This window comes from Mastomys coucha, unplaced genomic scaffold (assembly GCF_008632895.1).
Source record: "Mastomys coucha isolate ucsf_1 unplaced genomic scaffold, UCSF_Mcou_1 pScaffold20, whole genome shotgun sequence".
Taxonomy (NCBI): Eukaryota; Metazoa; Chordata; class Mammalia; order Rodentia; family Muridae; genus Mastomys; species Mastomys coucha.
The window spans coordinates 27,442,547-27,458,060 of NW_022196903.1; the positions used below are offsets into that span (position 1 = coordinate 27,442,547).

General features: G+C 45.4%; 1 protein-coding gene across 2 annotated transcripts in view; it reads right to left on the minus strand.

Annotated features, from left to right (window-relative positions):
• Positions 1–15,514, minus strand: part of Plxna4 (plexin A4) — a 445,847-nt gene that overhangs the window by 337,907 nt on the left and 92,426 nt on the right. For both annotated transcript variants that reach the window (XM_031381450.1, XM_031381449.1), the window contains one exon: positions 14,476–14,658. In XM_031381450.1, the coding sequence (XP_031237310.1) occupies positions 14,476–14,658 (183 nt within the window). The remainder of the gene's footprint in view (positions 1–14,475; positions 14,659–15,514) is intronic.

A 15,514-nucleotide genomic window follows, 5' to 3' on the forward strand; every position in this document is an offset into this window, starting at 1 on the left:
GAGAGAGAGAGAGAGAGAGAGAGAGAGAGGGAGAGAGAGAGATGGGCTCCATCCCAGCTTCCCCTCCAAAATCTACCCACGAGGCACAAGCATTTGTCACTGTATCCCCCTCCCATTCCCACCCACCCAGCTACTGCCTTCACCTCTGCCTCTAGACAGAGAAAGAGTTCATTCAAAAGCAAAGGTCTCCTTCCCCCATCCCCAGACCCAAGTCCCTCAAAAAACAATCAAATTTAAAGCCCAGAGATTAAATTATCACTAAGCTAATTATGGGAATCACACTTAGCCTGGCTGCTGGGAAGCAAGGTCAGCAAGCAAAAGGCATGAAAATTAAAGGCAGATGCAGGAAACACTTGAAAAAGACCAAGTGGGAGACCCATTACCCCCTCCCCCACCCTGGAGGAAGAAGAAACCAGGCTTGATGTCAGAGACACTGTCCATCTGGGCTATTGTCAGAGCATTTGGCAGCCAAATAGCTGCTCTCTGTCATCATCTCTAGGCCAAAGTGGGCTCGAGTCAGAGGTAAACTGATTAGGTGGTGGGTTGCTAATGTCTCAGAGAGAGTAGAAGGAAAATGGTGCCCACATCCAAGAGCAGTAGAGCCCAGGGGCATTAGCCCCGGGCTTATGTTGCAGAGAGAGATCTGTGCACAGTCCTGAGCATTTGCGGGTCACATGGTTAGGTAGATGACTATAGGTCTGTATGAGTCAAGTCCATGTACATATTTATGAGGATGAATCCTCAAGGATATGGCATGATGCATACGTATGTCCGAGTATGTGCATGCTGACTGGAAACTGTGAAGAGCTTAGAAAAAACCAGAGGGTGCCTCCTAGCTGAACTGCCGGTTAGCAGCTCCTGAGAGCTTGCGGTCACTTTCCAGGCCCTGGCAGTGCTGCTATTGGCTCAGTGGTGGGTATGTGCATCTTCTGTCCCAAAGAACACTATTCTGGTGCTTCCTGGGACACCATCAATCCCATGCAAATTAAGTAATACTTTGGCCAAAAATTTGGTAGTCATGAAAAAGTAATGAACAAAAGAACTAAAAATCCACTTTTTTCAATCTATGGGGGTGATTTCCTCATCTCAAGTTTCCAACTCCATCAAACTCTTGTGTTCTGGGTACTGACTGACCGCTATGGGGTCCCCTCCTCAGGAAGGCGGCAAGCATGGATGGCAATGTCCTATGGGTATCCAGAGTGAATTTCTAGAAATCATGGTCAACAGAGGCAGTTCAAAGAGAAGGTGACAGAATCTTTGCAAGTTGCATTACTTAGGAAAAATTAATTTGAGTTCTATTTAATTGTAGGTAAAAGAAATGATTCAATAAATTTGGATAATTTGGTTATCCAAAAGACATCTGCTGGGCACAATCTAATCATTGCATTTTAATCAGAACATGCCCGAAATCTCAAGGAAAACTAAATTTGGGGAGATGCAAACATCTAGAGCCTGACTAATGGGAGAAAATGAACGATTTTAGTACAGTTTCAGAAGGCAAAGAAGTAAATTGCAAACAAGCTGTGAGAAATCAGTTTAATAAAAATATCTGCAACACAGTATCTCCACTTGATGACATATAGTGACCATAACTTGCCCTTTGGAAAATGTTTCTCTAGTTCTAACCCTGAGTTCTTGAACCCCAGAAACACCTATCATAGACCAATGAGATAATCACAGCCTGAAGGCTGATGTTTATGATGCCTTATAGAAAACTGAGCTGACAAAATGTGCTCTGTCCTCACCTGACCCTACCTTACAGACATAGCAAGCCCCTTCCTATGGAGGGGGTTAGCCTTCTTGCCTCAGTCTGGCATGTTCAGTGAAGTAGCGGGTATGCAACCCTCTGGGCAGTAGCAGCCACAGAAAGCTCTGTGTTTTCTCTCTGTCACGTGATTGGCAGATCCCACACAGGGTCTTCTTCTCTGTCCACAACAATGTGGAACAAAAATTCTGCCAACCCTAGGTGTATATGAACGTGAATTGGGAATAAACTTTGTTGTTGCAAGTGACATAAATTTGGGGGTTATTTGTTAACTTAGCCTAAGCTAGCTCTGATATGCCCTTACAAACCCACACAAACAGACACTGGAAAACAGTAACTACTTTATAGCCAGTCTCCAAATACATGGTTCCAACATCCACAGATCCATATCTCCTTAGGCAATCTGGTGGCCCTGTGTTCTCATTTAAGAAAGTGCTTATATGAAACAAGAAAGAAGTGTCAACTATATCAATCAGCTGTGTTTTCCATTTGAAGAAAGTAAGCATGCCCTTTTTAATTTATTTTATTTTGCTGGATAACACGTTTCTTTTTAGAAAAGAAATCTCAGCTACAAATGTTGAAGCTTATTTCCTGTAATTTCTCGGTAATCAAGATGTGACTAAATAAAAATTCAAATTGATAACATGGATTCATCACAAGGCTATTAATTCTAGAAATGGATTATTCATTTTTTAAAAGTATTCACAAGCTTCCTTCAATGAATCTAAATTCTCCGACCCAAAAGCCCATAAGCGTCAGTAGGTGAAGAAACCCAGAGCTTAGCTGAAGCAGAGAAGCAATGTCACTCAACATACATCTCTTCCATGGTAACCCTGTCCATCCTAGGTGAGGTCCTGTGTCATGGGGGCTCCACCCAGCTGGGCACTGAGGGCCATTTATATGCAAGGTCAAGTCACTCTGGGTTTATCCTATCTTGCTCAATTAAGCCTCACTGAATCTAAGAAAGACTCTGAATATCTAAGTGAGGCTTATAAACATCTTTTCCTTTCCCAAATCAGGTATGACCAGGAAAAGGCCCAGAACAAATTGGATCATAAACACTAAATAAGATATTTTGGACTGGGGAGATAGCTCAGTGGTAGAAAGCTTGTCTAGCTATGGGAAAGGCCCCACATTCAACCTCCAGTATTGAAAAGGATGTTTATGTAAATAGATGCATCTATATATGTTAACCTGACACATTTAAATATGATCATGATCATATGCAACTTTTTAAAAGCCTATTTGCCCATCAAGAAGAAAGTAGTAGGAAACATTTTTTTCTTATAAGAAAGCATAGGTAAATTCCATGCTCTGTGGGGAAGATAAAACCGAATTATCACAGGACAGAACTTTGATAACTTATTAGAAAGACCAAATTAAGAAAAAATCTCAAAGTTGGGTAGGAACAGATGGGAGAAAACTATTGGAAGGAGTTACGGGAGGGGGTTGAATATGTTCAAAATACATAATATAAAATTCTCAAAGAATTAATAAAACACTACTTTAAAAAGATCAAGTTAAAGTTAAGTTATTGTCTTACAGATCTTTAGAAATGGACCAAGGATATCAAAGCACTATCCCTATTGACAACAAATACATACATACACACACACATGCACGTACACACACATGCACATACACACATACATGCACACACACATAACCACATATACACATACAGTTGCACATGTAATTCACACACAAAAGACACACTCAAAAACACACACACAAGACACCCACCTACACACAAAACATACACTCACATATAAAACATACAGTCATATACATACACCAAAAAATATATGCAAAAGGTACACACACAGAAAACACACAGCCACACAATATACACAAGATGCCCACAGCATCACAGGTGTCATACAGCCAAGTGCACAACAGCACACATTTGAGTGTCCTATGAAGAAGACCTACAAAGCATCAGGATTGGGCTGAAGTTTTACACACAGCACCAAGAGCCAGTGGCAAGATGGCTTCAGGATCATCCTGTAGTCCCACGTCCAGCTATTCCTAAACACATTCAAATGTGAGCAGTGCTCTAGCCACTCCCATCAGTCTTGGTGGGGTAGAGAAGCTCCTGTGTAGAGAAGCAGAGATCTATTCCTTTCTCTTGCAAGCATTTTGCCTACAGACCCTCAGGAGCTTTCTCTAGGAGGGTAGAAGCCTTCTGAATGGACACTCAAGAAAGAAATACCTTCACCAGACAGTGGTGGTTCATGCCTTTAATCCCAGCACTTAGGAGGCGCAGGCAGGCGGATTTCTGAGTTCGAGGCCAGCCTGGTCTACAGAGTGAGTTCCAGGACAGCCAGGACTATACAGAGAAACTCTGTCACTAAAAAGGAACTAGGTAAGCCCTGTGCCACACCTACCACTCTAATCGGCCTGATCATTGGCTGGCTTATCCATAAGGGCATTAGATGTACAATCACACAGCCCTAGGTCAGGAACAGAAGATGTGAGAAGTCCACCCTGAGTGGTGGCAGTCATGCCTCCCCGAGAGAGAGTGTGGGTTGTGGGGAACTGTGTTGCTCTTTCAGATCCTCTGCAGTCTTAAAAACCATACAGTTGACTTTAACTATGTAGGTTTGGATATGTAATTTAGTTGGTAGGATACTTGCTTAGCAATCACAAAGCCCTGGGTTCCATCCCCAGCATTGCATATCTCAGCTATGATAATGCATGCCTATAACCCCAGCACTACAGAATACAAGCAGAAGGATCATAAGTTCAAGGCCATCCTCAGCTACATAGCAAGTTTGAGCCATTTTGAGACCTTGCCGATAGATAGATAGATAGATAGATAGATAGATAGATAGATGATAGACAGACAGACAGACAGACAGATGGATGGATGGATGGATGGATCATTTAAAGCAGATTGTGCAAGTGCATTTCTTAGATGAAGCCTCTTTCATTCCCACAGACTTGCATTGTCCCCTCCAGGCACACAGTCTGTGAAGACCTTGGGCATCCACTGCTGCCTCAGACTTTGATAATCCCACCTCAGTCCCAACAGATGGGTGAAGATAAGGCCTTTGTGTAGACTTCCATGCTTTAAAAGTACAATGCTACAGAATAGCAGGGCTGAGAGGATGAAAAGTGGGGAAAGCCTGAAAGGGTGGAGAAATACTAAGAAGTTGGGGATGAGGTGGGGCGTTTAGAAAGAACAAGAAAGCTGGTTGTCTAAATGTGGAGAGATGCTCACAGTGACCAGCAGTCACACAGAACCAGAACCACGCATCAGACCCTTACACCACTGCCATGACTAAGTAGAAGCATTCATCTTCCAAAGGAGGAAAGACAAGAGACCCTGGATGGCCTGCCACAGGCAAAAGAAGCAAGAGCCACATACAGCATAGTGTCCCATGGAATGCTGAGTAGGAGTTGTAATAAGAAAGTAAAGACCAAGCAAGGGTTGAGTACATCTCAGGCCAAAGGTCAGTGGTAAGAGGAAAAGCACAGCCTGCTGCCTGTTTATAACTGTACCTATCCCAAGCCTCCTCCCCGAGCTTCTTCCAGCCTTTCCCAGCCTCTCACAGCCTCCCCACCCCAGCCTACCACAGCCTACCACAGCCTACCGCAGCCTACCGCAGCCTGCTGAAGGTCTGAACAAGGGAACAGTAGCTCCTAAATAGGAAGTCACAGTGGATGGACAGAGGAAATTAGATGTGAATGACCCCTCATCCCCTGCATAAGAAGCTGCTTCTCAGGACAGAGCTTCTTCCTCGGCATTGACATTTAGCCAAGGCCCTTGTGAACTCAAAGCGTACAGGTCAAGCCAAAACACTAAAGCACCAAGCAGGACATTTTTCTTCGTTGGGTCTGGCCATTTTGCAGGGCTACAGGCCAGGGACAGTAGACGTGGTAAAGTTTATTGTTTTCAACATTGAGAATGAGAGGAGTGGGATGCTTCAGGAAGACACATCTGCCATATTTTCCAGGTTGGACTAAAGAGGCAAGTATTTAGAGGCAGGAAAATCAGTTACAACTGCCCAAACCAGAGCAGGACAGAGAGAAAGTACTAGGCTCTGGTAAACATGAACATGTGGGCCAGGCACAAGAGCCAAGAACTCAACCAGAACAGAGCCAACTCTAAGCAAAGCTCACAGTCTTTCCTTATAAATGACACAAGGGGCAAGCTTTAGATAAAAGCATACAACCACAGGAGGGACAATTAGTCCCTTCCACATAACCAAAAGGGAGGCTACACTCTATACCCAAAAAAGGAAATGCTGAGGGTCATATAATAAATATGTGGAAAACAGGCAAATGGATGATGCTTGGTCCCTAGGAGGTGCCCATCCTACCCTCTTTCCTGTCAGCCAGTCACACACCTGACTAGAACCCAGAAGCCCTAGTCAAATCTTCATGACCAACAGAGTTGTTGATTCAAAGATTGGCTCTTGGCCATGTCCTCCCCTCCAAAGTGCTGTCCTCCCCCTAGGTGAACTGCCCCTGAGCTTGGGCCCTCCTCCCCTCCCCTGTGAGTGGGGGTGTGGCACACTTGTTTTGGCCCTGGCCCATTCATCCTCTGACTCTCTATGTGTGTACCATCAAAGCTTCTGCATCCAGAAGACAAGGCTAAACCCAGGCCACCATTGTTCACTAAAAATTAACTTGAAATATTGGTTCCAATCCCCTCATTGTCTGAGACTTCAGTTTTAATGTGTTAAGTGGTCTCCACAGTGACCCTGGAGATACCCATTATCTCCTGGTACTCATGGACTAATAGAACCCCTCTCCCTGGAAGTGAGCCCAAGTGGTGGCCTTCTGACAACCTAAGATGCCATTTCTGAGTCAGATTTCAAAGAGATAATGATCTTCTCTCCATTTCCCTCTCCCTCTCCATCTCCCTCCCTACCTCCTTGCCCCTTTCTCTCTCCCTCCTTTCTCTGTCTCTGTCTCTATGTCTGTCTATCTTTCTCTCTTTCACTCTGTCCCTCCTTCCTCCTCTCTCCTCTTGACCTGGAGAACTAAGCTGTTCTGTTCCATTAGTGTGTAAACAGCTTTCATGGATGGGTCCACACAGTAGAGTCAACATCCCCAACTCCAGTGAGGATCTGCAATGGCCCTGGAAGTAGCTCCTCTGCCATTCAGGCCTTGAGTCACAAGATGACTACTGCAGTCCTTAGCCTGAGAGTGGGCATGGCCCAGAGGACTCAGCTAAGCTCTGTTTAGCTTCCTGATCCTTGAAAACTGTATGGTAACAATATTGTTCTAAGACTCTGGGTTTGAGGATAGCTTGCTACACAGCTATAGGTGAGCAATATACTTCAGTCACCTGGACTGGGTTAGAAAGTTTGAGATTAATGTGGGAGAAAAAGTGCTTAAAAAGTCATTGTAGATGTTTTAACAATAAACCAAAGTTCCCAGGAAAAAGCACCATGACACTGCCAAAAAGCAAGCCTGGTGGTCATATTTAAAGATGCATCCAGAGAACAAGGAGATGCTAAGCAAAGCCCCTGTGAAAGCAACAGCGGATGGGTTACAACTCAGTCCAGCAGTTTCTGGAGATGAATCCCTTCCCTGGTTCCATCCTTGCTGAGACCCTTCACTGTATTGAACCTGTAGGCACTATTCTTTTTCAGCTGAGAGCCTGGTAGTAAAAACCTCTGCAGGTAAGGGGCACAATGATAGCTGAGGGCTTGCTTCTCTCGACTTCTGCCTCTCTCTTCTTCTTTGGCATGTGTATCGCTCATCCTCTCCCATCTTTGTTGTCTTGGTTACATGGCCAGACTCCTGATATGCTGCTAGTTTCCCTTCTAATGATATATTCTTGTAAAGCATAATATTTTTCTTCAATTGCATGTGTCACTGGATAAATTTTTCCAGTGTGCCTGACATCTGTGTATCAGTTGTCTGAATGCATGCTATGATTTGGGGTGGTTCAGTGGCACTTTCTTCAATTTCAATGTCTTTTCATTTTAATGTATGGTCAGGATCTTTCCACACCAATGTATAGACACACATACAATTCAAACAAGTGGCATGTGTACCAATACATTCTGAACTGGCAAAACTCATTTCTAACACTGTCTTTCAATCATGAATCCTAACGCTGATCCCCTGGGGAAGAGAGTGACAGGTACCCCTGAGGCACTGTTTGCTGGGGATCTCAATGTAGGTTTTTGCAGGAAGCCAGAAGAGAAGGTGTCAAAATCCAGACATGGCTGTCAAGCTGCTTTGAAGGAGGCTGTAGCAGAGACCCCAGTAAAGACATGCTATATTTGCTCTGGTCACTTCCAAATGACCACTTGAGATCCCTTCTGAGAAAGTAGATGGGCCCATGGGTAAAGTCAAAACATAAGAGAAGGTAAGAAAAGAAGACCAATGGAGAAATATTCATGATAAAAGGATGGTTGGGACTTCCTGGTATCAAGCACATAAAATATGTCAGAGAGGGAGTTCACCAGCTTGGCTAGTCTCCTTACTGACTGGGTACAACACGAAGAGAAAGCTTAAGACATAAGAGATGGAGATGAGATGAGAGGAACGTCCAGAAGCAGACATGTTAAAGTAAGGCAAAATTATTCTGAAGAGCCGGGCTTGGGATGGCAGGGTGCAGAGGCTGGTGACAGAATGGCCTCTGTACCCAGCGGAGGATCCTGGGCTGCAGCACCTTCAACCTCAGGTCTTGTACAGAAAGCAGAGGTTAGGTTAAAATTCATGAGTGTTTAACACTAGGAAAGACCAGGATGAGACATGCAAAAGAGAACAGTAGACACAGTCTCCACGCAGGAAGTGACTCAGGCCTAATCCTTTCACACTCTTTCCCTTCCTGTTTATTCCTAATTTGTGCAAACTCACAGTAGCAGTTCAAGTTGGAGAAGTGCAAAGCACAACCAAGCTGAATGGTCAAACTTGAATCAGTAGAATACGATTTCTGCTCTGCTCCTGGTCAACACACAGAGCCCCAACCCTGGACGAGATTTCCAGACACTTCACCCTCCCGCCCAACTCTACATGGCATGGGTTCATTTTACATTTTATTGATTATAATGTGTGTGTTATGTATGTGTGTGCGTATCTGTGTGTGTCCACATGCATGTGTCATGGTACATGTGTGGAGGTCAGAGGACAATGTCGTGAAGTTAGTTCTCTCTTCCTTAATGTAGGTTCCTAGTGATTGAACTTGGGTCCTCAGGCTTGTGTGGCAAGCATCATTACCCTCTGAGACATCTTGCCAACCCCTGGATTTATTTTTAATTAAAGTAGACTGAAATTTCCAGAGTTCAAAATTTGAAAAGAATTCCCAGATGTATTTAGGGAATAGCAAAGCAGGGCTGGAGCCTCAGATATGATATGATATAGCTCTGTGTGTGTGTGTGTCTGTATGTGTGTGTGTGTGTGTCTGTGTATGTGTGTCTGTGTGTATGTCTGTGTGTGTGTCTATGTGTGTGTGTGTCTGTGTGTGTGTGTCTCTCTGTGTATCTGTCTATGTGTCTGTGTGTGTCGGTCTGTGTCTCTGTGTGTGTGTGTGTCTGTCTATGTGTCTGTGTGTGTCTGTCTGTGTCTCTGTGTGTCTGTGTGTGTGTCTGTGTGTGTCTATGTGTCTGTGTGTGTCTGTCTGTCTGTCTGTGTCTCTGTGTGTCTCTGTGTGTGTGTCTCTCTCTGTGTGTCTGCCTATGTGTCTTTGTGTGTCTGTCTGTGTGTGTCTGTCTATGTGTCTGTGTGTGTCTGTCTGTGTGTGTCTATGTGTCTGTGTGTATCTGTCTATGTGTCTGTGTCTGTCTGTGTGTCTATGCCTGTGTGTGTCTCAAGTGTTTATGCTCATGCTCTTTGATCCCCACCCCCCCACACACGGTCTTTCCCATAGTGATTATAAAAGACATGTTCTGAAACCATCGGGAGGTACCCAGGAACTCAGAGGAAACCACGGCCTGTTAGAATTTCATTTGCAGGCAAAATCCATGAAGCAAACACTGTCTTGACTTGCTCAGTGATGAGAAGCTGTGCTCTGAATCCCACCTAGTGTGAGTCTCCATGATGCACCTCAACCTGGGCCTGGTTCACCCCTGTAGACCCAGGGAATGCAAGCTAATTGGTTTAAAACAGACACAGGATAGGAAAAGTTAAGATGATGAAACCGACCTGTGGCACACTGCAGTGAAGGTCTTACACTGTGTGTCGCACACTCATTGACTCCACATGGACACACACTCAGCTCCATTCTGAGCAGCTGGGCTGGCTTGGAGCATATACTCCTTAAACACACATCCTGCTGCAGGCTCTGACATGGCTCGTTTTAATTGTCAACTTGATAGGATTAAGAAATGCCTAGGATGTTAGTGACATGCACGTTTGTGTCTCCTCAGAGGACTAACCTAGGAGGCTAACATTAATCCTGAGTGTGACTGGATCCTCATCTGAATAAAAAGGAAGAAGAGAAAGCCTCCGGACTTCAGTATTCCCCTTCCTTTGTATCCTGTTCCACAGAGATGTGAGAAAGCAGTCACCTGCTACCAAGAACAGGGCCAGACCTGCCGCTGTGCCTTCCAATCAGGGTCGACTATATCCCCTGAACCATGAGCCAAATGAAATCTTTCCTCCCTCAAGTTGCTTCTTGCAGGTATTTGATCACAGCCGGATGGAACTTGGATACAGACACATAGCAGAAAGAGCCAGGGCTCTGATTAACCAACGCTGGTGGGTGCCCCACCCTTGAACTGAGAACAGTATAACACACGGCAGAAAGCACATGGGAAAGACAGGCTCACACCTCCAGTACAAGTTTCTGATGTTGTGGTTCACAATGAACGTCAGTCTCTCCTGTTGTCAGGCAGTTATTCACTGCTGATCAGCAGCCATAAAATATGATCACTTGGTGCAGAGAGAAAGAATCAGAAAGGATTGCCACAGAGATATTTAAGCAAACAGATTTTTAATCTAGATACCCCAGCCTTCACGCAGACAACCTAAAGCAAGTCAAGATGGTGTTTGCTTCGTGGATTTCGCCTGCAGATGAAATTTTAACAGGCTGTGGGTTCCTCTGAGTTCCTGGGCACCTCCTGATGATTTCAGTATTTATATGCCAGATTTCTTAACAGAATATGCCTTTTATGTTCACCATGGGAATGTCTGCCAAATGCACACACACACACACACACACACACACACACACCAGAAAACACAAAAGACAACCAAATTGGCACTTTCCTCACCTCCCTTCCCCTTGCCTCATGTGATGTGCACTCAAGGAACGAAATTATGGTCATCAAAGGCGAGGCTGCAAATAATTGGAACTCATAGCTTTCAAACAAAATGAAAAGTCAGTAATCTTGAGGGCAACCTATGGATAGCTGGAGTCTAGCCCCCAGGTCCCTAAAACCCACAGCTAACTTCCCTTCCTCTCAGCAACCGTCCAAGCCCTTCCCGCCCACCTTGCCCACTTCGAGTCCCCTGTCAGACTGCAAAGAACTCTGAAAGGCCCTTGTACACTCTGGAGATTATTATAGGGCTGGAAGACGCCAACTCCGTAATTACGGCTGCTGTATGATTGTCATTATTCTTACACCCTAGGCTCGGTGGCTCACAAAACTTGCTGCAAAGTTCAGCTGCAGCCTCCAGCCGGCTATGGCTGGGTCTCTGCCCAGAAAGGTGGCTGTGGGTCTGATAACCTCTGGGAAAAGCAAGTCAGAGTTATTGCAGGGAAAGGGGCGTGGTGACCTTGAGCTACTGGCGGTGGGAAATTCTATTGTCCAGGAAAATAAACAAATGGGCCACTTTCACTTTTTATTATTTCAAACAACAGACGACATGGCAGCCCTGCCTTCCTTTTCCAACTCTGACTGTCCCCTGGGCTGGCTGTGCTGAGTTTGCAGAAGCACAGGCTGGGCTTGTGCAAAGCTATTAAGCGGCTGCCACTCTGAAGCTGTGGGGCAGAAAGTTTGGCTGCCTGGATGGTGAGCTCCCCCACCCCCACCCCACCCCCAGAGAAGGGCCAGTTCATTCCCCCCATGCGACACCTCTACTCCCAGCTTTCAGATATGTATGCCTCATCAGCCCCACCAGTGTTGTAGATATTAAATTTAACATCCCAGGTGGCTGACGCTGGACCGTCCTTACACAAATGCATCCAAGGGGATGATGGGAAATGCCATCAAGGCTGCATGTGGCTGAGAACGTTCCAAGTTTCCCATTAGGTGTTGCCTGTTGTCTATGCATAGCTCTGCCCCTACATGCCCCCAGAAGGGTGGGCTCTGTGCATTTGCTCATCCCCCACTCATGAAGCAGTGTGACATTAAGCCTTAGTGGCAGAGGGACAGGCTTCTGCACTGTTCTAAATCTTTTCAGATTTATAGTGCAGTCAAGGTCAGAAAAAATGTGTCTTTTCCTGAATAACTGCTCCATTATGCACAAAGAACTCTCCACATTTCTGACACTGGCAACATAGTCTAAACAGCTCTAGAAATGACATAAAATTACTCCTCATCCATAGACTATTCTGTCTGGAAAGCTAGTCTGAGATTCCATGGATAACAATGTTTTAGGGTGATGAAGAAAGTCAGTTCTCTGCAGTACTAAGATGAGGCTCACCAGTAAAAAGTGTTAAAGCAACCCAAAGTGCTTGCATACTTACCCTCAACAGTGTCTAGTCTCCCCGTGGGAGCCAGTATAGTCCGTAAATAGACACTTCGTTGTATGAATTGTGTATGGTGGTTGTTTCGGACAGTGTCTTATCACTATCCCAAAATACCCCAAGACTAGTAACTTATTAAAATAGAAAGGGTGATTTGGACTCAAAATTTAGAAGGTTCCAATCTAATTTCACTTGGTCTCATCATTTTGGGCCATTGGCAAGTTAATACCACATGATAGCAACAGTGCGTAATGGAGGAAGTTTACAACATGAGTCAGGGAGCAAAAGAGAAAGAAAAAAAAGAAGGGATGGAATTGGGTCATTCCATTCAAGGATAAGACCTGATGATGTGGAGCCCCATAGCAGTCCTACCTCCCAAAGTTTCCCCTTCTCCTGCTAACGCCAAGCATCTCACGATGATCCAAAGAGTAGCATGCCGCTGGGATTTAGAATGTACTTTTCCTGCAGTGAGGAATAGTGAAAGCAGAGTCCTTGCCAGCCAGCAGAGACACCCACAGGGTCTCTGACTACAGGACAACTCACAGACTTCTCTTCCTGGATTTAACCAGGCCCACTGGATGCACTGAATTCAGCAAGTCTGGAGGTCTGATTTTCTAGCCCACTCAAAACTTGAAGCCTCAGTCTGAAAGAACCAAAAGCTAGCTACATCTGCCACAGTGACAGAATGATTGACATGGGTCAGGAGGGAGCCTGAGAGGAAGAAGCAGACAGGAGGCAGCAATCAGACATGGGAGCTGTCTGAGGACCAACACCTTGCTGCACATTCTCTGGGCATCTACAGCACTCAGTTCAGTACACGGACAGAAATTCCAAGGAGTTACAGCATCCAGAAGGGCAGGGAGGCAGGGCAGACATTTCTTGGGGATGTGCAGACAATGAGTAAATTCTCTTTCAGCTATGGCACCACTGACAGGCCATGGAAATGGAGTGTGAGTTTACGCACACAATCCATGTGTGCTTTCTTCTGAGTACCATGGCACGCTAGCAGCAGATCCTGATCTCTCTTCCAGATATTCGGTAATTATTCCATACACTCACCACTCACTCCTGATCTTGTCTCACACTCCCTCCACACTGCAAACTATGCTTGGATATCAAGCCCACAGGAAGGAAGTGATTGCTGTGATCTTACATAATAAGATGGTAGGGTAGATATAGCTTTCTGGACTTACGTAGACTATGTTCTCATTCATGACCATTCAGAGTTAACGCCAAGACATAAATCAAAGGGAAAAGGAGGGATCAAGGTTCAGCACTCATCATTTTACTTAGTCTGAATCACACCGTGTTTGGAAATTGCCAAGGGAAACTTAAATAAGACAAGGTAAAGAGCTACAAATAACCAGCCAACAGAAAGCAGGTCTCTGGCTTCCAGAGTTAGAAAGACACTTAACCCCATCAGAGATATATACAATAAAGCCACTTTCAATCTTCCTGAGAATCCATGGCTGGGAACATTTCTGAATGAGCAAACACATCTGATACTGCCAGTGAGCCAAGGTTGCCCATTGTGCCAGGACAAGGGTCACATGCCAAGTTCTCTAGACCATATGATTTCATCCATCCATAAGCCACTTCTTTGCTTCTACTTCAGCAATGGTGCCCCTCTCTCACAGGATGGCTCTTAGCCCCATTAGCAGCTCTCAAGCAGGTCTGCACATTGCTCCATCTGTTCCCTGAATGAATTCCAGATGGATGCACCAGCCCATAAGGGCTGGAACAAGAGGAACAGGCACAGCCCTCCCCCTAGTCCACCTTCTCCAGCCACGTAGACTTAATAGAGCCCTTGCCTAAGGGCACAAGGCCAAGTGGAATAGAATACACCATTTGGAACTACCTAGCAAGGCTGGGCTAACAATTCTCACATGTGTGCCAGCTCTAGGGAAGGGTGAATCCATCCACTCATGCAACCTGATTTGCACAACAGCCTACAATTGAAGGCAGAGAAAGGACGCACACTGCCATCACCTCAACAGCAGTCTATCTCCTCAACTCGACTCTATCTTCCCAGCATACCAGGCCCATGACAGTGAAATCCTGTGGGGGACAGACTATCTTCACAATAACTAAAACAGTCGCATCTCATTCCTACCTTCTTGAGCTTGCCGCTTTTGGTGCCCACGAAAGCCAGCGAGTGGTTCTTGTAGACGTACGCAATGACGGAAGTCATGCGGTCCCTGTCTTCTGTGAAGACTGGAATGCCACGTACCATTTCAGACACTCCCAGAGGAGCATTCATATCCAGGCCGCAGAAGTTGTCATCAATGGTCAGGAGCTGAAAATTAAATGGGAGAAAAGTTAGAAAAGAACAACATAGGAAACAGCACAGGTGTGAAGCCAGGAAAAGTCCAGGGCCAGAAGACTCTTTAGCAATGGACTATTTATTCCGAATCCTTCAGGTTTTTTGTTTTTTGTTGTTGTTTTTTGTTTTCTTTTGTTTTGCATGAACAGCTCAGTTATAGAGGAGCTAGATGGTTTGCTTAAATTCCCCCAAGTAGACAGCTGCAAGCCCATAGCAGCACAAAGATCCTTGGAGGTGCCTCTCATCTTGCATGGCAGCATCTTCTCGAACCCTTCTGAATGCCATCCTGGTGGATTTGACTGTCCACCCTTCACTGCCACCTGGAAAAGTCCTGAGCCAGCCCCCTGCATAGGCCACAAACACCTGAGCTCTGGTGCCAGAGAGAAGTGATCTCCATGACTGTGTCTACACACTGGCTTTGAAGCTGATGTGCCAGTGAGAGCTCAAAGGCATAGAATGAAGTCTTTGCACTTAAAGTGTGGCCAACAGGATCAGAGAGCCATGGCCAGATGGTCAGCAAAGAAGGAGAATTCAGAGGAGCCAGTTTGGTACCTGTTCATGCTCTTGCTCTCAGGTTCCCTGTCTTCTAGAGCAGTGAAGAGGGGCAGCTGTAGCCTGTCATGCCTGTGGTAACCTTTCCCACAGCATGATGTGTGGACCAAGCTCCCCGAGATGTTCCACATAAAAGGAACCCTTGGATAACCTCCTGGGAAACAGCTGATTACTCGGTAGTAGAAAAGTCCTTAAGAAGGTAGGCACCTCTGGGCGGTGGTGGCACACGCCTTTAATCCCAGCACTTGGGAGGCAGAGACAGGTGGATTTCTGAGTT